The 25,993-nt window shown below is 42.1% G+C and overlaps 1 protein-coding gene across 1 annotated transcript; it reads right to left on the reverse strand.

Moving 5' to 3' along the window:
• Window positions 1–1,437: 1,437 nt before the first annotated feature.
• Window positions 1,438–25,261, reverse strand: DCAF12 (DDB1 and CUL4 associated factor 12). The gene is made up of 9 exons (XM_084225983.1): window positions 25,086–25,261; window positions 24,020–24,274; window positions 13,757–13,963; window positions 12,482–12,542; window positions 9,623–9,816; window positions 8,512–8,577; window positions 7,695–7,857; window positions 3,809–3,993; window positions 1,438–3,112 (listed from the first exon to the last, which is right to left on the reverse strand). Exons 1-9 carry the CDS (start codon window positions 25,164–25,166, stop codon window positions 2,954–2,956), a joined length of 1,371 nt encoding a protein of 456 aa, XP_084082109.1. The 5' UTR covers window positions 25,167–25,261; the 3' UTR covers window positions 1,438–2,953.
• Window positions 25,262–25,993: the final 732 nt, after the last annotated feature.

Here is a 25,993-nt window from a genome sequence, read left to right on the forward strand (position 1 = left end):
TCCCTGTTCTGCAGCCATTTCTGCGCTTTGATGGGAAACCCACTCATTTCTAACCATGATCAGTAGATACCTAACCCAACAAGGCAACAAAATCAAAGTAAAAAAAAATTCAGTTTTTCTCCTATTACTTATCTTTGGACAATTGGCATATCATCATCATCATCTTTTTATGCCTCAGTTTCTAACAGTGATTGGAACAAAAGTTTTGTTATGACCAACCACAGAAATATTCTGAAACTTAATATCTATATCGCTGTAAGCATTTAAAACCACTGAAACTAGCTAAAAATTAAGTTATCTCTGGCCATAAACACAAACACAAACTGTTTGTGTGCTTGCAGCACTATCTGGTTTGGTTTCTAGTTTTTTTTGTGGAGATTTTCATACAGGATGGCTCCCTTACTGTGAGAAGTTAGTCTTGCAAGAAAGCACCCTGAAAACAGAATACACAAAAGCATGCGAGACTTAAGACATTTTACATCATTGTCCAGATTCATCTGAGAATTGTGCAGAGCCTTCTATGAAGAAAAAAAGGAGAAAAAGGGCACTCACATTACCAGGCTTTAGGAGCCCATATTGAGGTACTTGTGGAGATAAGAGTCAGTAGGGAGGGACAATTTCCAGTGGTGCCTCTTCAGTAACCTAGAGACTGCAGAAAAATCAGCCTTTGTGTTTGAAGGCCATACATATACTCTTTTTCCTCCTAACATGGTCTAAAATATGCTTCAATTAATAGATCAACACCAGGGCTAAAATTTCCAGACCAGGAGTCTCCCTTTGGCACTGCTGACACTAAATGCCCAGATATTACCTGTTCCTTCAGCAGAACTGGAGGACACACAGGCAGACTCAAATGTCTAGCTTCTTTAAAAAAACAAAGCAAAAAACTTCAACCAAACTGAATTTAAAAAACAAACAAACAAACCAAAGCAGAACATGTTTCTTGTGATAGAATTATCTTACCCAGTAGCTGTAAGGACACAAATCCTGCTATTCTTCTCCAAGAGTTATTTTTCTTCATATCCTTCCACTTTTCTAAGCCCCTAAAATAACCAAAGCAGCTACCTCATGGTATATAATTTTTCCTTTTCAGAGAAAAGCCTGTCTAGCCATACACACAGTATCTTGAACTGATGCAGTTTATGCAACCAGGCCACAATGGTAAGTATTATGAAACACTGGAAGATCTGCTTGTGAAGCACCTGTGTTAATGCTCAATGCTAATTATACTTCTGGGATAGGTGCACACCTGGGAGAGAGTTCTTCTCTTGCCAGGATTTCCACTCCAATGAGAGGGACCTACACACTTCTTGTAGGATTTCCATCCATGTCTCCATACCAGCTGGAAATTAAGCCCGATGCTGACTGCTTGGTGTTGCTGAACAAGATGAGTGAGACTGTAAGGATAAATGCAGATTAGCTCTGGGCTGTGGGCAGGAACTGCACTGGTAGCTATGATCTCTCACAGAGATGGGAGAACAGAGCAGGTCTCAGCCTTATCTTTCCTCTAAGTTTCAATCAACTCCTTGTGTGGCACCAAAGCTGTGAGGCACAGGCACACTTTGCTCCACCAATGTCAGGGGAAAGGCATTAATTCCAGCAGAGAACAGAGGCATCACTAACAAGCTGAGCATCTGGTGCCCGCCAAAAGGAGGAACACCTTGGAGTCTTGCATTTCAGCTGAGTATTGGATAAGACCATCATGCTGGGAGGCACACACTTCACAGCTGGAGCTGAAGGTAACTGGACCGGTTCTCCCCTCCCAATGCCAGGTGAAGCTGGAGGGAGTCTGAATGCAGAAGGCAGCACGGGATTCTGGAAAAGCCTGAGCTTCTCCTACAGCATATGCTAGCACAAAGTGAGGGAACACCAAGATACCCTCCTTTGCAGAAAGCTGCTCACTTGCATTAGTAAAGTTTGAGATGCACTCTTTAATCTGGGTGAAAAAAACTAGTTTATTTTTCCCATTGGCTTCTTTGAGCAGATGGCCAACCAGAAGAGCAAAAAGGGGAAAAATTTCCACAACCTGGGATAAAAAAGGTCCAAGGTTTCAGGCAGTTTACGAAGAGATTATAAGCTACTCTAACAAGCATACTTAGAAACCATATTTCATCTGGAGAACAGATAGATTTAGTTCATTTTGTATAATTAGCCTCCATTTCCTCTCAGCATCTCTGCAGCCCTCAATGTAATGTCACCATGCAACAGCCACGCTGCAGAACAGCCTATACAAACTCCAGTTGTGCAAGCTGATACCTGGGACGGGCAGTGAAGAAACAGACCAATTTTTGCTCCTAGCACTGCTGAAAACTACCATTCGAACACAAATGCACTTTTAATAACTCCTGCACTTTGGATTTGATGGGCAATACCCCTAAGGAATCCATCCCTGGGCTCCAGTGAGTACAGCTTAAAATTACCATATCCCTCTATGTACAAACAGTGTCATTAGACTTGTACTTTTAAAAAATATGATCAATCCAGGCCAGGGCCAGGCTCTCCAGATAAAGTAGTAGCTTATCTCTTATAAATATTTTTAATAGTTTTTAATTACAAGTAGTCCTCACTCCAGGTAATGTAACTGACACAAAGTACCTGCACACATGCAGCCCCAAGACTTTCACAGAAAGCTCAGGAGCAACCACTCTATAAAGAAATCCTACCTCACAGCAAAGTAGAGGAGGGGACACATGGCCAAGCCAGCCTAAATGGGGGGAAGAGTCATTTGGAGTAAATACAATAAAAAAGGACTTCAAAACCCCTCCATATAAAGTATCAAGGAGGTTAAAGCAAAAAACTAGTTCAAAAAGATGTACAAAACTGTTGGAGACCAACAGAAAACTTTGCCAAAAAATAACTTGTGTTTAAATCAGGAATCAATGGGATCACACAATTTTGTTGTTTAAAAAATGAAAAGAAAAGTGGAGATCAGCATCAGAATGAAGAGTTATCATTAGCTCCAGAGACCAGCATAATTCCCATGAAGTCCTGATGGAAGAGGGCCTCCTGCCACAAACAGTTTCGTTCCAGACGAGTCGTAGCAGTGGGTGTAAACAGCATTTGGGAAGTAATTTATGTCAGAAAAATAATTCCTCCAGGTTTCATCATGGTTCTGTTAAAGGAAAGTTTAGATCGTTATTGTTGCCAAATAAACCCCAAACCCTGTTTCACAAAAGCATTAGGTAGCTTCCAGAGCCTAAAATTGGGTATTTTCTCTTAACAATCTAGAAGCTTCATAAAAGTCAACTAAAAAATACCTGAGTTGTCCTGAACCTTTTTCTGAGAACATTTAGGTCAAGCCTTGGAACGGGGAGGTGAGGGGACGTTGCACTGATACAATAAAAGGTAACAGAGCTAAGTTAAACAAAGCCATTAACTGCTTTATGATAACATACAGGAAACCAAACTCAAGTATTTGCCCATGGCATTACCTCAGGAAGCCACAGTTTCTAAAACTGCAATCAATTAAATTAAAACTCTGTTTGAGGTTCTGAAAACTACAAGTCAAATTACACTTGAAAATACAAGGATAGAAAATCTAGTTCATTTATGAATCAGTGCATAAGACCTGTAATCACTATGCCTTATACTCAAGGAAATAACCTTCAGTACCCTTTCAAAAAGCTTTCGTAGAAAGCAATTCTGCAGCACTTCTTGCTCTTCAGTATTAGGTTTTGGTTATATGAATACTGTTTGACTGAGACACATTTCACATAATGGGTCCAAAGAGAACTGGCTCATGCTCTATGCCACTCCTATATAATGGGTCTACTTCCCCCCAGCTCTATCACAGCTACAAACTACTTACCAGCCAGCCTTTCCCAGTTGTCAACTTCAAAATTTCACTTCCTCCTAATTTCTGCTTCTGTCCACAGCAGGCACGGGGGGGCTTTTCTTCCAGGAACCTCTGGGCTCTGATATCATAAAACAACAAGGACCCTTGCCCTGTCCCCACAGTGATGATGTGCTCATAGAAGCTCACTGAGCGGATACCTGTCAGAGAAGAGATAGACAGTGCAGTAAGGAGCAGGAATGCTTTGGCTCTGCAGTGCCGTTGCTTCATGTCTAATTTTAACTACTAGTATTCTCCAAAACACACAAGTTTTCCCACTGCTACAGAGCAGTGCAGACAAATCCCACTGATGCTATTGAAACAGCAGCTTTGATTGCATACACGACTGCCCTACTCCTTGAGACCATCAGCTACGCCAATGGTACATAATAAGAAGTTTCATCTTCACCAGCCCTCAGGTCTGCCAGACAAACCAATTAGGGTCCAGAGAACCTTTGCTCTGTCTGCACAAGTCTTTAAGTGAACACACCAAGAACAAGTGGCAGCAGACAGGGGGAAGAACACCATGCTGTTTACCTCCACGAGCTCATGCCCTAACTACCGGCCAACCTGCAGTACATGACCACCTGAGAACACAAAGTCCCAGCTGCCACAATGTGCATTGTGCTGATCAACAGGCTAGCTGTAAGCTAGTGTAACCATAATAATCACCAGTCACTTTGCTGATAAGATACCTTCAGAAATATTAACGAGCCTGATCTGTCTCCACTCAAATATTCTCAAAGCACATCTAGTTTTTAGCATCTAGCATTTTTAGCACTTTAGCCAGGAAAAAAAACAGAACAGGACTCTTGCCATCTAAACAACAGCATGTTCCACCAGTACGTGAGAAGGTACAGTTCAAACTAAACATGTTAGCACAATTCAGTTTTTCCATTACATTAAACAGAGTGTAAATTTTGTTCTCACAAAATCTAAATTTGAGGTCTCAGCTAATCAAGGATCCCTTGGAACTAGTCTTGGGGAGATTTTGAATGTCAGAATTTTCAATCTGCAAAACACCTTGTCATCTCCATTTACTGGGCAAATATTGTTCTGTGCATCCACTCTACTCCAATCAACTCTTCCACACAGGTTAAACTCCACCACATCTATACTTCTCCTTCCTTCCTGACAGAATGCCAGGTTATAAACCCTAGGGCTTTTTAGGCTGTCTTTAGAGTACCACTGAATTACAGCCTAAACAAGCATTCAAACAGGAGAGGAAATACTTGAGTTATGCCAGCTACATTCACATGCCAAATGTTGCCACCACACGAAGCAGGACTGAATGTCACAGAACTTGTATCATCTTGGACTGTTCCCAGCAGTGCATGTGACAGCAGACAACCAGGAGCTGCGGATGCAATCAGGGAGTTTCCCCTTCCCCTCTGTATAAAGTCCTAACAAGAAACATGTCCTCATCCTTCCGGATGTGACATCCACAGCCACCAGCATTTGTGATACACACTTAGAACAAAGCAAGGCCACATTGTCCTGCTCCAGATATGTGGTGAAGTCTTGGCTCCAGGCTTTATGGGTGGGAAACCACTGTCTCTCTACTGAAGTAGATGATGAGATTCATATAACAGTCTCCACTTTAATTCAGAGAGCTATAAATGCATTATGACAGCAGAAGACCTTCCCCCTACCTCTATCACATGGATCTGGCTCTGGCAAAGACACACAGAAAGCTTTAAGCTCTCTGCAGTCAGCAAGAGCAGTCACTTGGATTAGAGGAGAAAGGCACAAGAGTGGACCTACTCTTATTTTTGCTCCAAGAAGTGCTCTGGACAAGCCACCCAAGAGAGCACTTAGTTTACACAAACAAGTGATGGAGTATCAAGGCAGATGGAATTTACTTTTCAATTAAATGTATTAATAGAAAGCTATAAAATGCAGAACAATTGTGGATTTTTCTCTAACCAAAGAAATTTACCGAAGAAATCCATAATGTACCCACGACTAAGAAGGATATTTAGAATAGGCTTTCAAAAACAGCATTTCAAATTGTCTCCTAAGGGGCTGAAGTACCTCAGATTAATCATTCCCATTAAGCTAAAAGTACAGCCTGTGCCTAGAACCTATCACAGTAAGTTCTATACTCCCAGCCCTCTACCACCTGTGGATCTAGGTAATTTAGGTGAGCCTCATTCCCATGCCGCAGGAACGGTCTACAGATCCCAGAAGGAAATGGAAATGTAGTGGCATGTCTTACACCAGAAGTCACAGAGTCTATGCCATACAAGCTCTGTCTGCTGCCTTCAGGACATGAAGAGAAGGGCTCTGTAGGCCAGTCAAGCAGAGAGCAATTGCTTCCGTGGATCAAGAACTACTGTCCAAAGTGCGCATTTCCCTTTACAGCTGCTATGAAAAGCAACACTTACAAGATGTACTAAAAAGCACTCACTGCCTTCCTGAGTAACCAGGGTTACAGCAGAGGAAAGCCAGCCCCAGCTCCAGCCTTAGTGAGCCACCACCTTTCTGTGACCTGCTTTTGTGTACAACACAAGTGAACTGAAGTTAACGTGGACTACCCATATTCAGCAGGTGCACTTGGAAACTTAAAGCACATTCAGGTACCACTGCAAAGCACTTGAATTCAGAGTTTAGTCCACAGATCAATAAAGATCCTGTTTTGTAAAAGTGCTACACCACTCCAATCCCAGGGATATCAATATAAAGTGGAAACACTCAGTATCTTGGGAATTACTGTTATTTTGTGCTTCCACCACCATGCCAAAAAAAAAGATGCACCTACTCTGCAGAAGCGAAACCAGCCCTGAACAGCCCTGCAACAGCCCTGGAGAAACCCCTCAAAGTACTCCCTACACATAATATTCCTCAATATGGAAGACCGCATACTTGAGGCAGGTTTCAGCCACCAGCCACCACTGAGCACCACACTGCAGTGTCTTGGTCAGGATCTGGACAGAATCATCACCAACAGCAAATGAGGACAAGCAGTCTTGCTGTTAAGATGTTCAGGTGATTTCTCCTGACATGATACATATTTCTCCCATAACTGAAAGCAACAGGCCCTGACACTCATCTGGACACCACCGCTCATTAACTGCATAAATAAAACTTTCCTATCTTTGCCGACATATGTCCTTCTGGTAACCTGCCCAATGAAGAGATGGAAGCCCAGAGACAAGCTAAGTAAGGACTGCAACTTACTGGTCTTGGATTAATATGGCACTCACTGTGCCTTCTCATGCCTGATAGTAAAGAGTATGGAGAGAACTTTATGGGACCATGCTCTCTGCAAGCTCTCATGCCTGGCCCTGGTATAAGGTTCAACTGGACACACTGCATCCATGAGAAAAGGAAATAGCATTCAAATCACGTAGAAAATCAGGAGTCTCAGTCATGGCTTTAAAATTACAAAGCAAGCTTTCCCTCACAGCACATACTCCCAATAAGGTAGCACAGAGCAGACAATATGCCTTTTTTTCTAATTCATAGAGAAAAATGCAAGAACAGTATGAATAATAAAGACTACATGTGGTAAAAAGACTACATTTGCTTTGAAATGATAAAAAATAGAATAAGACCCAGTAAAAAATACACAGAAGTAAAAAAGCTCACTTTTGGAAGTTCAGTAATATCTGGATGTTTTACAATTGAGTTGCTCCTAATGGCAGTGATGTTGCCCTTCATTAGATTTCAGAGCTGGTCACATTTGGTTTGTTGGTTGCTCCAGGTATACTGTCACAAACCCAAATCTATACATACACTGCTAATTATTTAGGCAATCACTAGAAAAGCCCTTCCTGTGCATTAGAAGCTTGACTTTCTACAGTTTTAACAGCTACTTCTGCAAGCAGACCATTTAAAGTACCTTCCACAGGTTTCTTACCACTGCCTCGTTCTTTGGAACAGACGGATTTAACATTGTGAGAAGGCTGCCTTGGATCCAGAAAAGAGACATGTGCCTGTGATCCTACTGCATACACTGACCACTCCTGACCATAAGCCAAACACACGTTCTCCCTGCAGTATGGCAACTTTGTGGAAAGTAACTGGAAACAGAAAAAATAAAAATCAACCTGTTACAAGAAAAGACGAAGGTGTTAACAAAACAATTTTGTAAACTATGTTCTAGGAAGTTGCAGGGAAATAAAACACAAAATGGAGGTGAAAAATATGACCCAGAGGGTAAAAACCAGAAAGCAATGGCATGCCTTATCTGAAGCAAACTGAGACAATAAAGGCCAAAGCCAAGAAAAATGGACATTTTAATAAATTGTTTTAGATCCTTCTAAGCTGCTGCTATTTCTTTAGCAGGTGCATAGCAATTTCAGCTCTCAGGTGAAAAAGCCTATCACAATCACTGGGTGTGATTTGCCATTACACTTAAATAAATGCAATTTCCTTTATGAATTCTACTGATCAAGTATCTACCGTACTCCATGCAACAGTTCACTTCAGCTAAGCCGAAACTAGCAGAAAGTTAAGAATGCTTCCTCTCCTCTCAGTTAAGGGGAGTGCAGAGCTTGTCTCCTCTCCAAGCTCCAAATTTCAGGAGCTTGAAGTTCAGGAGTTCTATTTCAGTAGAACTTTTAAATGTTTTACAAACACTGCTGCTCTTCAAATATTTGAAGGAAATGAAGAATAGTGAACAGCCTTAACTGCTTGCAGTTTTTGAAGTTTAACTCAAACAAACAGAAAAGCACCTTTGATAGCGTATGCTCTGCTTTCCAAAGATGAAAATACCCATCCAGGGACACAGCTCCCAACTCCTATTAGAAGGAAAATAAAAAGAAGAGAGTTAGTTTCTGTATTATAGCTATCCTTACAAACTCACACTCTATTCTAAGCAGGCTGCACAGTCTGAACTGAACACATCCATAATCCAGTAAAGGCTCTATCAAGGTAATTTTCATTTTATACTGATCTTCATAGAATGGTATACAGTACTTCAGGTGTCAAGTAGAATCTAAATTAACAAAAGAGTAAATAATAACTTTGAAAACCCCAAATCTTGCTAGACAATCAAAGAATAAATTATGATACAGTACAATCTAGAGTTGACAATTCTCTTCAGCAGGTCCCACACTGATTCTAACCCTGAAGCAAGTTTCAGGCACTACTCTACTGAAAAAATTACATGAAGTTTCCATCATGGAGGAGTAACTAAGCACTCCCCACCTTTACTTCAGACCTTTTCTGTTCTTTGAGTGCAACGGGGGGTGGGGGGGGGCGGGAATGGCGAAGGATGAATTGCTACACCCACTAGTAATAACAGGAGATCAGGATGGGGGACATTGACATTTACTGTTTGTCAAATACCAACAAAATAACCCCAAAGCATGTGCCAGTGCCTGCCCTGTGAGTCAGTCACCTCATTTACTGAGCAATCCAGAAAGGATTCAGCCCCTGAAACACAAACTGTTAGCTGGTCCTCACAGAATGCAAAGGAAAGCAGAAAGAGCACTAAAGAATAGGATTTAAGCTGCAAGAGATGTTTTGGTGCTTTATCGGCTTCTTGTAAATATTTCTTTACTCCCCAGCTTAGGATGCAAATCTAAAATCAAACCCACAGGAAAACTGCCTTCTAAAATGTCTGGGATTGTTTTTTTCCTCCTTCTGGACTCCTCCATTCATTTGGGGCAGAAGCAGATGTTGCAGATTAGAACCACTGCCTCAAAAGACAAGGATGCAGAATAATCAGAGAAAAACATATTAACTTGCTTCTTTGGTATATTCTATTTAGCTTACTTTTTAGTTTTTCCAATACACAGGGACAGTTTAGGACTTCTCAACTGTTTTGTTTCTCTTACTGACCTTGTTCTTATTGTTGAAAGCCAATGCTCGGACTTTGCAATTGTCAGGATTGGTGTTTTCCTTGGGGATATCCTTCAGAGCCCTGTGTGTTATGTGAGCATAGACAGGAACTTGAGAGAGATTATGCCTGGCATCACTTTTCGATAACACATCCTCTGTGATTTCCCAGAGACCCATCGAACCATCCCGGGAACCTGGTGAATAGTCCACACATGAATAGTCCATTCCACATATACAGAACTCCTCTTTTCTAAAAACAGGATTAATCAATAGGGTCTGAAAAAAAGGATACTCTTAGTTTAATCTAACAGAACACGCTGTTAGTGCCCATATATTATTATTAAAAGGATGATTTTATTGAGCTATAAAGTTTAGAATATTATGAACTCACTGTCAACTGTCCATATGGTTTCTAAGTAGCTAGACCATCTCATATGTTTTCAAACTAATTAGGATGCATCAAAACCCACAACCTTGTGCAACAATTATCATCATCTCATATACAGAATGAACTCAGAAGTGACTGAACACTATAGCTTCAGCCTGGGCCTCTCACTCTCAGCCTTGATAAAACAGTCTCTTAGACCAAGGCAAAATATCTCCACAAAAACCTCAGCTGGGTTTATGCCAATTTGGGTTTACTTGATTTCTGTCAGTATGCTTACGGCTGAGTACACAGTAATTCATGAGCTGAACAGAAACATCTATTTTTAATCACAGTTGTACTACTTCGGATGAAATCTATCAGAAAAAATACTTCACAAAAACCTGTGCCATTTCTTTCTTAAAGAATGTAACTTAGGTTAAACAGACAATAACTCATTTTATTTTTCTACTGAATTTGAAGACATTAATCTAAGATAGGAATCACTAATGTTAAGAACACTGGATCAAGAAAGATTAATGCCTCTGGTTCATCAATCAATACAGACTTAATCTAAGACCTTATACACATCCCTTCTGGTGTTCAGGCAGCTCACTTCCATCTAAGTCAGCTCTAACAGATTTGACAAGTACCTCAATTTCTTCTCTATATAAAGTGAAAAATTCTGTCAAAAGAAATTCATAATGAAGATACCAGTAAAACTATATATCTATATGAGGCTATTAAACTTATCAGCTTTGCTATCTCATAGGGGAGAAGCTGCAAAGACAGTAAAGCAAAACATCTAGTTGCAATAGGAGGTGGCTTTGCCCCCTCACAGATGGATTCAGGCATCTGCCACTATCACCTACTAGAAAAAAAATTCAAAAAGGAGCATCCTAATGGCACTTGCATGCAGCAGCACAACATCCTGCCACTCCATTACATGCCATTGGTTTTAATTGCACTTAATCTTGTTTGTTATGGAGGCTGAATACTCAGCAGTAAAATTTCTGAACATCTTGACATACTTTTGGAGGAAGCTGTCCCTTTTAATAGCCCTGGCAGAGGAAAAAGTCCATGTAGTATGCTGCTCAACTGGTTAGCCCTGAAGCCAAGCAGAGTATCATTTGCTACCCTAAGCTCATGCCATCCTGGGAATTATTCATCCCATCTGAAGCTTCTGCCATAAAAATACTTGCTATATCCTCAGTGTCTGGAGTGGAGGTCAAGTATTTCTGCTTAACACTTTCAGATACAGATGTAATTGAAATCTGTAAAATTAAAACCATGTCAGAAATTAGTTGTCTTTTTTCACTCTTAATTAGAGTTGTCAGTGAGTTCTCAAGAATTCAGTTTAGCAACCAGTCTTGCTAATTGCTCTCAACAAGTTTTCCCTGGTGTCTGAGGTGTGGAGACTGGAACCTACATCCTGCCTGCTATAAGCACCACAGTAGAGAATATGGCAGTAGAGAACACTTCTACTCACACATCCACCCCTGACTTTTAGAAAATACCAAGTCAACACAGTTCCATCTCACATACCATGCAATCTATAATGCCCTTATCTTTCCCCTGGACATCCGTAATCATCTGTGCTGCTCTCTTCAAGCTTGAATGTGAGGGAATTTCTGTCTATATTTGGGGTAGAGACTTGCAGGATCAAGTTTTATATTACATTCAAAAATGAAATTCCAGGATTAGCTTTTTGGGTTTGAAAGAAAAATCCTACTAAACTAAACCAGTACTATTAAACTAAACCAATTCAAATATGTGACTTTTATATGGGATTGTTATGATTTTTCTCTCACCTGCAGTTTGACAACTCTGAGTACAGCATAGTACACCCTCTAAGCATAGAAAGGCAGTAAACTGCTAAATTAATGCAACAAGACATTACTATTTTTGCCTTTACCTAAGTAATTCTTCATGAAGTTACATTGGTTATTTAACTAGTCACCTAAAAGTCATTAACTAAGTTTCTCTATTACAGCCTTCTGTATTGACTGCCACAGTGTAAGTGCACATATACATATAAATACACAACTGTACTGAGAGCTTGATGAAACAATTTGAGTTCTCATTAATTACTCTTTCACATGACTTCAGGAAACCGATATTGATCTCAAGTGTTCCCAAGTTACTAACCAATAAGCAACACCCCTCTTGAAACTACTTCTCTTATGTGGAATCTTTTCTTGTAACCCACTGTGTTCAAACATCCCGTTACTAGAAACACAGTACTATTCTAATACTAGGAAAATCAGATCTAGGCTAACGCCCAACAGCAAAATAAAATGAAGCACTGTACTAAGTCCAGGAAGTGTTCAAATAGCCTAGGTAGTTCCAAGTGGTTTTAAATGCCCCGACAGAGGTGCTTTCCTAACACTTATCAAATGTTGTGCATCACTATAACACTCAGAGAGAAGGAAAGCAAACCAAATACAAGCAAACAAACAAAAAAAAAAAACTCAAAAGAAAAAGTATGACTTTACCAGAAACAGCCATAGTATCACTGATCCATGCAATTGAAAATATCCAGTCCTTGTGTCCATCCTAAAAGAAGAAAAACAGATTTTTCTGTACCATTATACTCAAGAGCAGTCTTAAAGCAGACAAGTATTCTTCACTTCGATTTTTAGTATAAGCTCAGAAGTACAGACCTACATTAAAAGCATACAGGTAAGATTCCATTATCAAGCCAGAACAGTTCAAGTACCTAGCAGCAATTTTCTGGTTTTGAAGTGTGCAATTAATAAAGAAAAAACAGTGTTGGGAAAACAGGCCTCTGACCAAGGAAAAGTAATCTGAATTCTAAGTTTTTCCAGAATTCTCACATTTTCCATTCTGAAAGTAGCATTCTTCTGTAAAGTATCTATTTGTTAGGGAGTTTTTCTTCCAACACATATCCTACTATAAAAAGTAAGCAAAATATTATGTTTACAATACATGATGTAAGATTAATGTTTCAAGACTCTTTTCTTTAGTGTGTGAGAAACCTATGGGGGGAAAAAAAGGACCGCAAGACTCAGGTTCTGTTTAAAAAGTTAACAAGTGACAAAAATGAAGAGCAAGTCATGCAAATCTTCAGTCAAGTCTTGCTGCAGCTGGTTATCTGCAGCTGCAGAAATTCTGACCTGACCTCTGCTGTTGCAGTTAACATCTACATGAAGTTCTGAATAAAAAGGAGAAATGAGAGAGAAGCACTCACAGGACACCACTATATTCTCCAGCCTGTTTTTTTAAAGACTGGCAATTTTAAAAAGGCCTCAGGATGTTTCAGAAATAAAACCAGTACCAGTTTGTATCAAACTGCCACAAGCCATGGGGTTAGAACTAATCTTCAACACCAACTTCCATCTCTGGAATAATACATCCAGAAGCTGCACTGGGATAAGGAGAAATTTTTTAAAACTTGCAACATATTTTCAATTTCTCAAAGGAGCTTTTTCACTATAAATAGTTTCAGAGCTCATCACTACAATTAGACTTTAATACTTAAGATTTTTTGTGCTGAAAAATAAGCTAAAGTAGACCTGAATGAAGGTGAGGAAGAAATCTGATCCAAAGCCCTGAAAATCCACTCACATGTTTGAGTACTCAATTATATATAAGATACCACAACAGAAATGACAACTCCATCAGAAATGTTTTCAGAACTTTACCTCCTTACAAGACTCCTAAATATTAACCTCGCTCTGATCAAAGGCACTTCAAAGTAGTAACTTTTTAAGTAAGAGAATAAACTTTCCCCAGATACTCCCACTTACATCTCCCACACAAACAGGATCAAGTGTAGGCAGACGATAAATTGCAAGACTGTTGGGGTTGTCTCCACCTGTGGCCAGGAGGGTCCTCGAAGGGTTGATCTCAATGGCATGAATGCCACATCCCTGCTGGTTCACCATGCCAGGTTCACGATCCTTCAGGATAGGAATCTTGGTAATCTGACCAGTCTGGACATCTACTACAAATAACTGGGGGAAAAAAAATCCAGACATGTCATCATCAAACAGATAAGAAAAACAAGATGGTCAAATATCCTCCCTATTTTGAACTGACATTCTTTTTGAGTTGAAATCCACAAATGCTTCAAGAATTGATGAAAAATGCATAAATTCCTTCTTAAAACAGGTTAAGTAACAATTACAGTGGGTTTATATCAATCATCCCATTTAATTTTCACAGTAATGGAAGGAAGAGGAGAGAAATCTGTCATGGGAGGTTTCCCACTTGAACATAAAACTCTTTTCCCCGTTCAGTATGACAAAGCAATATTGTTTTTCAATTTCTACCTACCACAGCGAGGGAAAAAACCCACCTCAAAAGAGCCATTAAGCCCCATGGAGCTTAGCACGATTCTCCCGCCTCCCAGGTAACACACTTACCATAAAGTTTTGGCTTTGGCAGACTGACAGTTTATGCAATTGGAATTTATTTTCTGGCGATAAACAGAGAATAGTAACAAAATACAGTACTGCCTGTGAGAACATCTGAAAGAAAGATATTTAGCTATATACCTCATCCCACAAAAAGACAAGAAATTAGAGCAGTATGTCACTGACACCTTGTCAGAAAACTCTGTTATAAAGTCTTGCAACTCTTCAAACAGACATTACGCCCAGCATTGTGTCAGTTCAGACATATACAACTGCGAGGTTAGAGTTTAAACCGGAACAAAGGTTTACATTGCCTGCCAAAGTGCACTTTCATTTAGGAGGCTCATGGGCTGGGTCATTTCACAGATGGTGCTCAGAGGGCAGCTGCACTGACAGTCAAATAGGTCTAACAGAGGAGACAAAGCCCTGTGAGGGAACACGAGTGAAGCAAGGAAACCGAGGATCTGAAGATGACTTAGCACTAAGTGATCTAGAATTCATAGCCCAAGATTATAATTAAATTCTACACCATTTTTAGTCTGTTCCTTCTATAACCAAAAATGTTGTCTCAAAACCTCTGGAAGTGAACCAAAGATGATAACAGTAACAACAAAAACCCTCAATACAAATTTTAAAAATACACACCTCAAGGAAATTGTTCTGAAATCCTTTGTCAGGCATTTCTAGAAGACCAGAAGAAAATCTAGAGGTTCTTAGAGAGAAGTTATACATACAAGCTGCTTTTGGTGAACTCCTACAGAGTGTAGATCTGTTCTTTAATAAAAGCATAGGAAAAATAACATTAAGATAATTTAGCATCATATCTATTACTTGATGTACTGAGCTAGCAGAATATTAACAACCTATCAAAACCTGATAAAGTATGGTATGTTACATACATTCCACAGAAAAGATGAAATCCACGTTGCTATTTGTGTGTTGTGTCTAGAATTATGCACCATCTTCACCCTACAACTGATTGTAGGTAGCAGTCTTGCACAAACAGATGACTCCTACAGAGACTGCATTTTCATGTTTACTTTTTTATTTTGCACACACATGTAGTGTATGGCAACAGCTGAGGTGTAGCTGAGTAGGAGGGAGGCACTCCTCACTCTTCCCAAGCTGTACAAATCCTTCACTGCTGGAGACAGCTGGTAAGAACACAATGCACACAGCAGTCCTTCTGCCCTAACCACCTGAAAATTAACGCCTACACTGAAGAATCAGGATCAGTCATTTCCTCTCCTCTCACCCTCCCCTGTCCTCCCCATATGAGTGCATATCCCCCTTCAACCCCAGTATTTCTTTCCAGCAGTAATGCCCAATTCTCTCCCCAATCCTCCTTCAACTACTGAAAAAAACCCCAAAACCCTAAACAAAATTAACAGTTTAGGAGTTAGGATTAAAGCTTGAAGGTGTCAGCTGCAGGTCCTAATGTTGTACTAATTACAAAAACACATCCACACCTAATGTTGTTCATGGACTCAGAAGAATTGTGCTTCAGCTGTAACAGATTCACACTTGGAAGTGCAAGTCAACTGGTAGGAGGACTGAAATTAAAACCCCTTTCTATTCTCTACTCTTGACACCCTCGTCACACATCTGTGTTGGTTAATAAAAACTTACTCTAATGTAAAATACCTTTACCGAAACTCTAAACTAACCGGACTAAAACTTTAACTTTGCACATATAAAGGACTGGCTATGTTGTTTTGGATGTAAAGGTCTGAGCAGTAACTTCTCCACTTGCTTGGTAAAGAACTTGGCCACTGAGTAGTTTAAGAACAACCATCACCTCCCTTGAGTAAAATAAGCAACCACTGCCTGCACACAGAGATTCTTATACCACCTGGGATATAACAGGAAGCAAAAGTTCACACATGAAAGCTGCACCTCTGGCTGCCCAGAAATCATCCCTATAAATCCCGTACACAGAAGCCAAGAAAGTCACAGTCGACAGACACTTTTAAGCCAAAAAGAGAGAAATGTTAAGAAACAAGAGAAGAACTCAGCTAAAAGTACAGAAAATTTCAATACCATTTCAGGAGTTTTAAAGACATCAGAACAAATAAAACACAAAATATTTTCAGCTGTTGAAATAAGTACATCTGCCAACAACTTCAAAGCAGTGCAGACATTAAAAGTCTTGACGAAGTCCTGATAACAGAGAAAATTACTGTATGGTTCAGTTATGTCAAACAGAAATAAGAATTTTTTCCCAGAGACTCATTATATAAAAACTAAAACCCAGCCCACAATGTATTCACTGGACATAAAAAAAAACCTCCATCAGTCTCCAAACACTGAATTGCGTGTATTTGTCTCTTAATTTTAAACTTTGTACAAAATTCAGTTCTTCCTTCTAATAAAACATGCATGTTGGTCTTTACTATGCCAAACTTAACATCCAGGATTTACCAAATCTGGATTGCTTTGACCATCTGGCAGAAGTGCAAGGACCACACTTCATCTATGAGAAACACAGCAGACTCAGCTGCCATGCTCTACGCCAGACAACTGTGTTCTAACAAGACTGGATGACACAGAAAAGAGAAATCCATTTCCCCTCTTTTTTTTTTTTTAAAGCAGTTTAGATGTACAGCTTGCAACAGTGCTATCACTCAAGGATCAAGGCAGACAAGCATGGTTAGGTACTACAGCTGACATAGCCATGAAACTTCATGACAGAGACTGATAGCTACACACTTACTTTTCTTTTGGCCTGCAGAAGTGATGACAAGTCATTTTGGCAAATGGCTTCCCTGCAATTACTATATGGCTGTCCTCTTGGCTGTCCAACCTGCTTATGATCAAGTTAATCAAGAAACTACCTCACTTCACTGATGAGGGAAGTTCATTCATAAACTTGCCAAAAGTAAAGACTGCAGCAGGGAACAGAGTATCCAAGGATGAGAGTATGAACTGCAAAACCCATCATACTCTTATATGCAATACTGAGAGCAGAATGGTTTACCAGTTTTTTTCATTTTTTGGCCTGCCTTTCAGGACACAATAATTTAAGGGGAAGAAACACCCAGAAAGCTAACAATCCAATACAGATAAATTCCCTTCCCATGTATCTTCAACTGAAAGCATTCACTTTAAACAGCAAGATTAAAAAAGAGGTCTATGAATGCCATTTCAAGGCAACACAGACTCGTGTCTTCAGCTGCTCCCCCTGCACAAAAAACAGCAGATGAACAGTTCCAAATCCTACTCTATTTTAGTTGGTTGTACAAATTAGTCAAAACAAAAATAAAGGGTGTCATACTGTTTTTATTACACAAGCAGGATGGATGGAGATCTAAAAGGCAGAAATAACACGCATGAAAGAGACTGCTCATTCTTCATGCAAGAGCTCACAACATGCTCTGTGCACCAGCTCTTCACACAGTGCTCTCAGAAATCATGGGCACATTCTTGTAATTCATAGTAACTTTTGAAAGAAACGCAACATAAGCACACTGCCCTGCTAAAAACAGTCAGTAAGACAGACTCAATTACGTTCGAGTTTCACAACTGGCTTAAGCTGATCTTTTGAGAACCCACGTGCCTCCTCCTCACCATCCACCTAACCAGTCTCATCACCCTTGTGACAATAACTAGTGCTCAAGTAGCTGCAAGGTTAACTGTATCTGCCTTGGTGAAACTAACCGTACAAGAAAATCTGTCTGCACAGAAAGCAGCATGCTGATCCAGATGACTCCCTAGCCACAGGCACGAGCCTAGCTCCATAGCTAGTGCTAGCCAAAATGAGCAGGTGGGAACATTCACTTCTGCAACAGCATGACTCCAGACTAACTAAGGCTGGTCACAAAAAGATCTCACCCACAGCCAAGTTGGAAAATTATTACTTGTTCTCCTTCAAATATGTTTTTTCCTAGCAAAACAACAAAAGAAGACAATGCTTATTGTGCTATTACATCAATACTATTTCTGGTCACACCTGAGTAGCAGTGATTGATTTTTCCAAGTTCTCGGCCTTGACTTTTATTCAGATCAAAAATATCTTTCTTTTCTCTTCATAAAACACTTGGCATCAGGTCCTTTCTTCTGTAACAATACAGATTTACTAATCTATGCCAAGCCCCAAAGAAACATGGACACTTTAAACTATCAAACTGGCATTGTATGTCTGCTTTCTGCTAAGATCAAAATAAGGCAGCATAGAATGGTTTGGGTTGCAAGGAGCCCTTTACAGGTTGTCTTGTCCAAGTGCCCACCAGTGAGCAGGGACATCAGCTAGACCAGGTTACTCAGAACTCTGTCCAGCCTGTCCTTGAATGCTTCCACGGATTGAGCACTCAGCAGCTGTGTGGGCAACCTGTGCTGGTAAGTCACTACCCTGATGGTAAAGCTTAAGAATCTTCCTTGTACCTAGTGCGATTCTTTTAATTGAAAAGCACTACCTCTTCTCCAGTCACAACAAGCCCTGTTCAATTCATATGTCCCCATCTTTTTGGTAAGTTCCCTTTGGGTACTGGAAGGACATGAAAAGGTCTTCTCAGAGCCTCCTCTCCAACAGACTGAACAACTAAAACTCTCTCAGCCTTTCCTTGTAGAAGAGGTGCTCCATCCCTCTGATCATCTTGGTAGCCTCCTCTCTGGGCTGACTCCAGCAGGTCCCTGTCCCTCCCGTGCTGGGAGCCCAGCTCTGGATGCAGTGCTCCAGGTGGGTCTCAGCAGAGCAGAGCAGAGGGGCAGAATCCCCTCCCTGCCCTGCTGCCCACGGGGCTCTGGCTGCAGCCCAGGACACGTTTGGCTCTCTGGGCTGTCAGTGCCATGGCAGGGCATGTGCAGCCTCTCAGCCACAGCACCCCCGAGTCCTTCTGGGCAGGGCTGCTCTGGGGCTGCTCATGCCCAGCCTGTGCTGGTACCAGGGGCTGTCCCAGCCCAGCTGCAGCACCAGCACTTGGCCTTGAACTTTATGATGTTCCCATGGAGCCACTCCTCAAGCTTGTCTCTGCACGGCATCCCATCCTTCAGGTGTGTCAAATCACCCCTCAGCTTGGTGCTGTCATCAAACTTGCTGAGAATGCACTGGATCCCTCTTCTATGCCGTTAATGAAGATACTAAAGAACACTGGTCACAGCACGGATCCGTGAAGAACTCCGCTCGTCCGACCAACTCTCAGGATGTGTTATCCGGCCAATGCCTCACCACCCAACAGTCCATCCATCAAATCCAGCTCCCTCCAATTTAGACAGAAGGAAGTTGTGGGGGACCGTGTCAAAGGCTTTACAAAAGTCCAGACAGATGACTTCTGTAACCCTTTCCTTGTCCGCTCCTGCCATCACAAGACCTCTGGTTCGTCAGGTAGGACTTACCCTTGGTGAAGCCAGGCTGGTTACCTCAATTCATCTCCCTGCCCCCCATGTGCCTTAGCAGAGTTTCTAGGAGGAAACTAGATCCCACAATCTTCCCAGGCACAGAGGGGAGGCTGACAGGTCAGTAGTTCCTGGAGTCCTTCTTTCTACCATCTCTCCAGATAGATACAATGGCTTCCCTTTTCCAGTCACCTGGGACTTCATCTGACTACCATAACTTTTCAAATATCACAGGGAATGGCAACTACACCAGCTACGCTAACATGCACTAATCTTAGCACAAAACTTACTAACAGGTTATGCAGTACAGGCAACTCAAGTGTGTAACAGCCTTGCACATCCTTCTCAAAAGGGTCCCAAGAGAAACAATCCACAATATAAAGAAACCACTTGAGAAGTGAGGAGAGGTAAAAGCAGCCAGCAAGTTGGTTGACTTTGAATTTACATTTCCTGAGACAAGACCCTGAAATGAGGCACTCCACCTTTCTGTGAAACTCTGAAGCACTACCAGCTAATAGCCACGGACTTTGATGTTACTGCACTTGTGCAGTGCCAAAATCACACTTATAATTTTTTATTTGCATTTGGCCCTCCGTGTTTAATTTCAGGGGTCCGGGAGACAATTAATACAAACTGACAGATGGCAAAGGATGGAGAAGTGACAGATGTTGTCTGCTAAAGGGCCTGCCTACAACTCACACCATACCTGGAACAGAAACTACCAGACAGAGACGAGTATCACATGCAGTTGACAGAAAATACTCTTGAGACAAGAAACCAACACCAGGCTATTTGGTCATGAGCCACTGAAAGACATGTGAATGGAGATATCAACTACAGGCATCAAAGGTTTATTTACACCAAGTTACAGTGACTGTTCACTGGACTTTGAGTAGAGCTGCAAACTGGGGGAGACTTCTAATTTCCTACATGTGATCAGAAATGTGCTGTCATCTCAATGCTTCCTCACATACGCAAAGCCAGAAGACACATTAACTTGCAAAACAAGGGGAAATCATTTTCCTCATAGGCAGTTCACATTCACAGACAGAGGAAGAACTTCCCATTGTAGTCTCACCACAATCCCAGGACGACAAGACCGGGCTGTAATTGTATGAGACGCACAGAACACATATAGGATCTCTTGAAACAAGTTTAAAGTCTCTAATAGGAAATAAGAGCTGGAGACCTACAGCAGGGCAGCCAAGGCAACATAGCAATCTGCTGAAGAGAGAAAAGGTTTCAGCCAGCATTCAGAAACCAACCCAAGCATGCCTTGGAAAAGCTGCCTCGGAAATCAGGACAGAGCATTCAGAAAGGAAGTTTTTAAACACAAATACATCTACAGGGCTTACCTGGGAAAAGAAAAAAAAAACCAAACTAGATTCCAAGCACATATACTCTCAAGCAACTGGAAACTAATTAGCTTCTTGAGTTTAGGGAATGATTTACAGCTCTTATAGTTTTTCATCTTTAACTTTGCAATTAGCAGAAGGATTATATCTTGAACATGTACACGTAACTAACAGAGCAAAAGAAGCTGAAAAATCATTACAGAAACTACTTTTTAGATGCTATTTTTATTCTTTATAATTTCCTGAAACAGTAAAGAGGGGAAGAAAAACCCAACCAAAACACAGGAATCTTGTGTTCCATGTTTTTGTCTGCCATAAGCCTGTCTCGTGAGTTTCTCTATGAAGCCTGAACAGAAGACTGCAGATTGCAGACCGTATCTTCTTCTGAGACAGTTTCTTCTATGTATCTTCACAGCATCAGTTTTTGGTAATTTAGATACATATCAGAACACACTCTAAATGTCTGCACCCCTCCAAAGTTCCCTGCTCATTCATTTGAATTGGAAAAACATTAAGGAGCCCATTGCGTGCAAGGTCCAGGAAATTCTTGCAAACAGAAATCCCCGCTCTGCAAAGCCCAGGTGAAAAGTCTGGGTGATTTCATTTGAAATTTTAGATGCCTGAATGCTTGCAATAGTTCCCATAATTTTAAATCAACCAGAAAAAGCATACACCTTTACAGAACACAAATATCTGAAATATTTGATTTACAGCCACTCAACTATGAGCACCATGATCCACTGGAGAAGAATAAAGTTATTTCACTTCCTGGAATAGTTTTAAAAATAAAGTTACTCAATATAATTGAACAAATTATAATCATCACCAAAAAAAGAGTAATTGACAGAAAACTCCATATTCTCTTCAGTACTAGTTACTATAAAAACACTCTTCAATGTTTTTATAGTAACTAGTACTGCCAAGTGATTAAACCCAAACTTCCTCCTCTATGACAAGAGCGTATTTTTGTTTTGTCATTAAGAACACTGGATCCTCCTGGCACTGCACAGTGAAGGGTAATTTATATATTAAATGCTAAAAGCACTCAGTGCCACAGTCAAGCCCTGATTAAAATAATGCTATAGTTTATATTTTTCTCTTGCATTAACTTTAATTAAGTGCAACTCCAATGCAACAAACCCCACTGAAGTCAACCAAGGTGTTTTTGATTTACTCCCAACTTGAATACCACAACTTCATCATATGAGAATCAGCAAAGGCATTTTTCTTAAATAGGTCACTCACTCAGGAGACGAGAAAGAAAAATCTTGTAATTAGAGTGCAGAGTTTAATGCTTTACCTGTTCACATGTGAGCACAAAGCAAACAAGGTGCAGCTATTACAGCAGTCATAATTCATATACGATCTTTCACAATGCTTCAGGGACTTCTTTTCCAATCACTCTATTTTGCCCAATGACAGAGGAAGTCCGTCTCTAACATTAAGTCTGGCTGGGGACAAACACCCTTGGTTGCAGCATGTGCAAAGGGAACAACAGTACTACTGAATCCCTCTTCACCTTCACGATTGTTTGGTTCCAAACAATTTTCTGCAAGGTTGCGTTAACAACCCACTTGCCTATTTATCTTCACTGCAGATGCACCTGAGCTACAAAAGTTACAAAACACAGCAAAATCGTGGCCACTATACAAAACACAGTCTTCTCGCTAGAGTAAGCAAGATTTTTGGGAGCTTGTGTTTCAGCAGGAGTTTGTCTCCCATAAGCAGCTCTACAACCACAACCAGTGCTGGCTGCTGACTGGCTGAGGAGATGAACATATGTGGAGAAAGTAGGCAGAGAGATTCTATTTTGAGCTTATTGCTGTTAAAAGACTGCTGTGTTTATACAGTTTGGCCCTGCTTCTTAAGAGCTACTGCATAAAAGCCTCCCCCTGTGCAATTGTGAATAATAACAGAACACCTCAGAATGTTTCATCAGAAATGGAAAAAAGCAGCCCACTGACTCTTGCTGGTCAGACCACTGAGCATGGCTTCGGCACCGAAAGATCTTGAGGCAAAGAAGCAATTGCAGCAACCAACACGCTCTGCGATTTAAGAGCTGCTACATCTATGCATTCATTCCTTGTAACCCTCGATTCCCTTCTGTGGCACCAACTAACCTGCAATTTAGGATTTTGACTAATTCAATCACAACTCCTTGCATGATATTGCAGCCTCAGCCAATGAACTTGGGCTACTACCTCTGGTGGTGAATATTACCCATGAAATATGATCTCCTCCATTTACTAATCCCACAGGACATCATTATAAAATTCTCCTGAAATGTTTCAAAGTATCACTTCCAGAACCTGAGAGAGTTCTCAGTTTTAGTAAGCATGTAAAGATACATAAACCAGAGAAGCTATTCAAACACTGGAAAGAGTTTTAGAGTGAAGAATTATGAAGTCAACAAGCAACACTGAAGATCTGAAGTTCTTTTTATTCTTTTTTTTAAGCTTAGAACATTTCTGGCTGCTCTGACAAATACTGGAGTTTAACCCCAGTTTTAGAACAACTTTTAAAAGCCATCAGCACAGAACCGTATGTAAAACCAAACTGTATAAGATTGAGTGTAACAGAAAAAAGGAACCTTAGCAGCAAGTTTGGCCAACCACTGACAGCCACCATCTGTCCATTAGCTTCTCATCTGTAGGACAAAAGGAAAGGTCCAATCCCACTGTTGCTCTTCATCCCGCAATCAGGTGTAAATCGCTCTGTTACATCTCACAGATGCTTCCAGAGGTGCCGCTGGGGCTTACAGTACCACATATTGAGATGAGAATAGATCATCCTTAAGCATTGCTTTCATTGAAAGTTAATTGGGCACAATTTTGACTCCACTCCTAATTCCTAATGTTTTCCCTGGTCATCCACACACTTTGATTATGGTAAGCATCATTTGAGGGTAAAGGTGGAATAATTAACAGAGGAAAGGGAAACAAAACAGCGAGAGAGAGGTGGCACTCACCGTGTTGCATTTTGTCCCGCACACCACTTGTCGGTGGTTTAGCCACTGGGAGGCAAACACTTTATTAAGTGTTCCGAGGTGAAATTCTCTCTCCTTCAGGAGGCTGGGGAGCTGCTGGGCTGCGTATCCATGCAACAAGCGGTGGTAGCTGGACTCATTCTGCATCCGGACCTCTCTCCCTTTCACGTAGTACACTAGAGACCTTTTCACCGGCGGGAGCCTTTTCCTTTTGTGAGCAGAGTGATCCCACCCGTACTGTGGATAATAAAGTTAGACAGTGGATAAAGCACCTAAAACAAACTTAAAGACACCACCCTTTCAAATTCAACGATATTCCCGGCAAAACCCTGAAGCCTTTGGAACACCGCGCACAGAAATTAACTCGGGAATGCTGATAGACCCTTTAGCAGCGCGAAATTAAACATAAATATCTGCTAAAGGAGTAACACGGCGACAATATAACGACAGTCGGTGGCGGTTCGGCACCGTTGGTACGCCAAATGCCCAGGGGAAGAAGCGAAGCGCTCGGAACGGGAGAGGGTCAGCACACACAGCCCTCCCCCTCAGGTTGGCAGGCGTAGGCGCGACACCCAGGTGACTCCCCGGTACCGACCGCGGCGCTCGGCCTCCTCCGGCCGGGCCAGAGCCATCCGGCCATCATCGCGACGCGGCACCGACAGAACAACGGCCGAGCCCAACGGGGCACCGCGAGCCCCGGAGCGCGGGCACAAAGGGGGGAACTGACCCTGGGACCAGGGGCTCCTCCTCCCCGGTGACCCCGGCACTTGGGGGCCGCCCCTCTTGGGGTGACAGCAGGACCAGGGCTGTCCCTCCCCCGGTGACACCGAGACCGGGGGCTCCTCATCCCTGGCTACCACCGGGACCGTGGCTGCCCCTCCCCGATAGCCCCAACCCCCCGGACCCCTTCCTTCCCCATCCCTCGGTCAGGGTCACCCACTTCCTCCCGGGGACCGGCACGTCCGCCGCGCCCCGGGAACCAGCGCTTCTCTCCCTTCCCGCCACCGGGAACAAGCGCTTCTCCCCTACCCCACACCTCTCCCCTTACCTGCTCCCCCTGGAGTCCCCCGGTCCCCGCGGCGGCAGACGCCGCCGCTTTCCGCTTCCTGCTAACTGTTTTCCGGGCCATAGTAGAAGGATGAGGAGGATGTGGACGAGGAGCGGCCCCACATGGAGCGGGACGGGGCGGTTCGGGGCATATGGAGCGGGACCGGGCCCGGGCTCTGTCCCTCAGGCCCCGCCGGCCGCACCTCACGGCATTTTACAACACCACGGGGTTTCGGTTTTTTTTCTCTTTTTACGACAGTCGAGTCGCAGCTTTGCGGCGGCGGTTCCGCCCCGCCCGGGTGCTCTGTTGGCTAGCAACCGGAGAGCAAGTTGGCCACGCCCCCCCACTGTTGCCATGGCAGCGGAGCCAGCGTGGTGAGGGTGTGGCGTTCCCTAGCGGCGAGGCGGGTTCAGTACAAGGCGGGGGTTCGGGAATCCCTCCCAGGAAACGGAGATTTTCCCAAACTCTTCGTGTTGATCAGACCGTCAGCGCCCCAGGAAAACCGAGACACTTGTGCCTGACCAGTCTGTCAGGGTCTCACTATGAGGACAGAATCAGAGAATCAATTAGGTTGGAAAAGACCTCTAAGCTCACCCAGTCCAACCTATGAGTGAACACCACCCTGTCGACCAGACCATGGCACTGAATGCCATGCCCAGTCATTTCCTAAAGATCTCCAGAACGGTGACTCCTCCACCTCCCTGAGCAGCTCATTCTCAAAGCGTAATCACCCATTCTGTGAAGAAATTCTTCCTAATGTCCAACTCTTCACTGAATAGTGAATAGTCCACTGGATTACTTTTTCAGGGTCACATGGAAATACAAAAACCCTTTTGAAGGTTTCTACATCCTTAGCTGGTCTCTTGGCACCCCAGGAAAGATCCAGGAATGCACACCAAAAGCATTAG

Source organism: Fringilla coelebs (genome assembly GCF_963513975.1).
Source record: "Fringilla coelebs genome assembly, chromosome: Z".
Lineage (NCBI taxonomy): Eukaryota > Metazoa > Chordata > Aves > Passeriformes > Fringillidae > Fringilla > Fringilla coelebs.

Excerpts from the sequence above, each read along its gene's own strand:
- DCAF12 (XM_084225983.1), bottom strand. The coding sequence starts at position 25,166 with ATGGCCCGGAAAACAGTTAGCAGGAAGCGGAAAGCGGCGGCGTCTGCC. Across the intron at positions 13,964-24,019 it reads GCGGGACAAAATGCAACACG|TTATTTGTAGTAGATGTCCA; the intron begins GTGAGTGCCACC and ends TTTTTCCCCCAG. Across the intron at positions 12,543-13,756 it reads ATCCTGTTTGTGTGGGAGAT|GATGGACACAAGGACTGGAT; the intron begins GTAAGTGGGAGT and ends TTCTTCTTTTAG.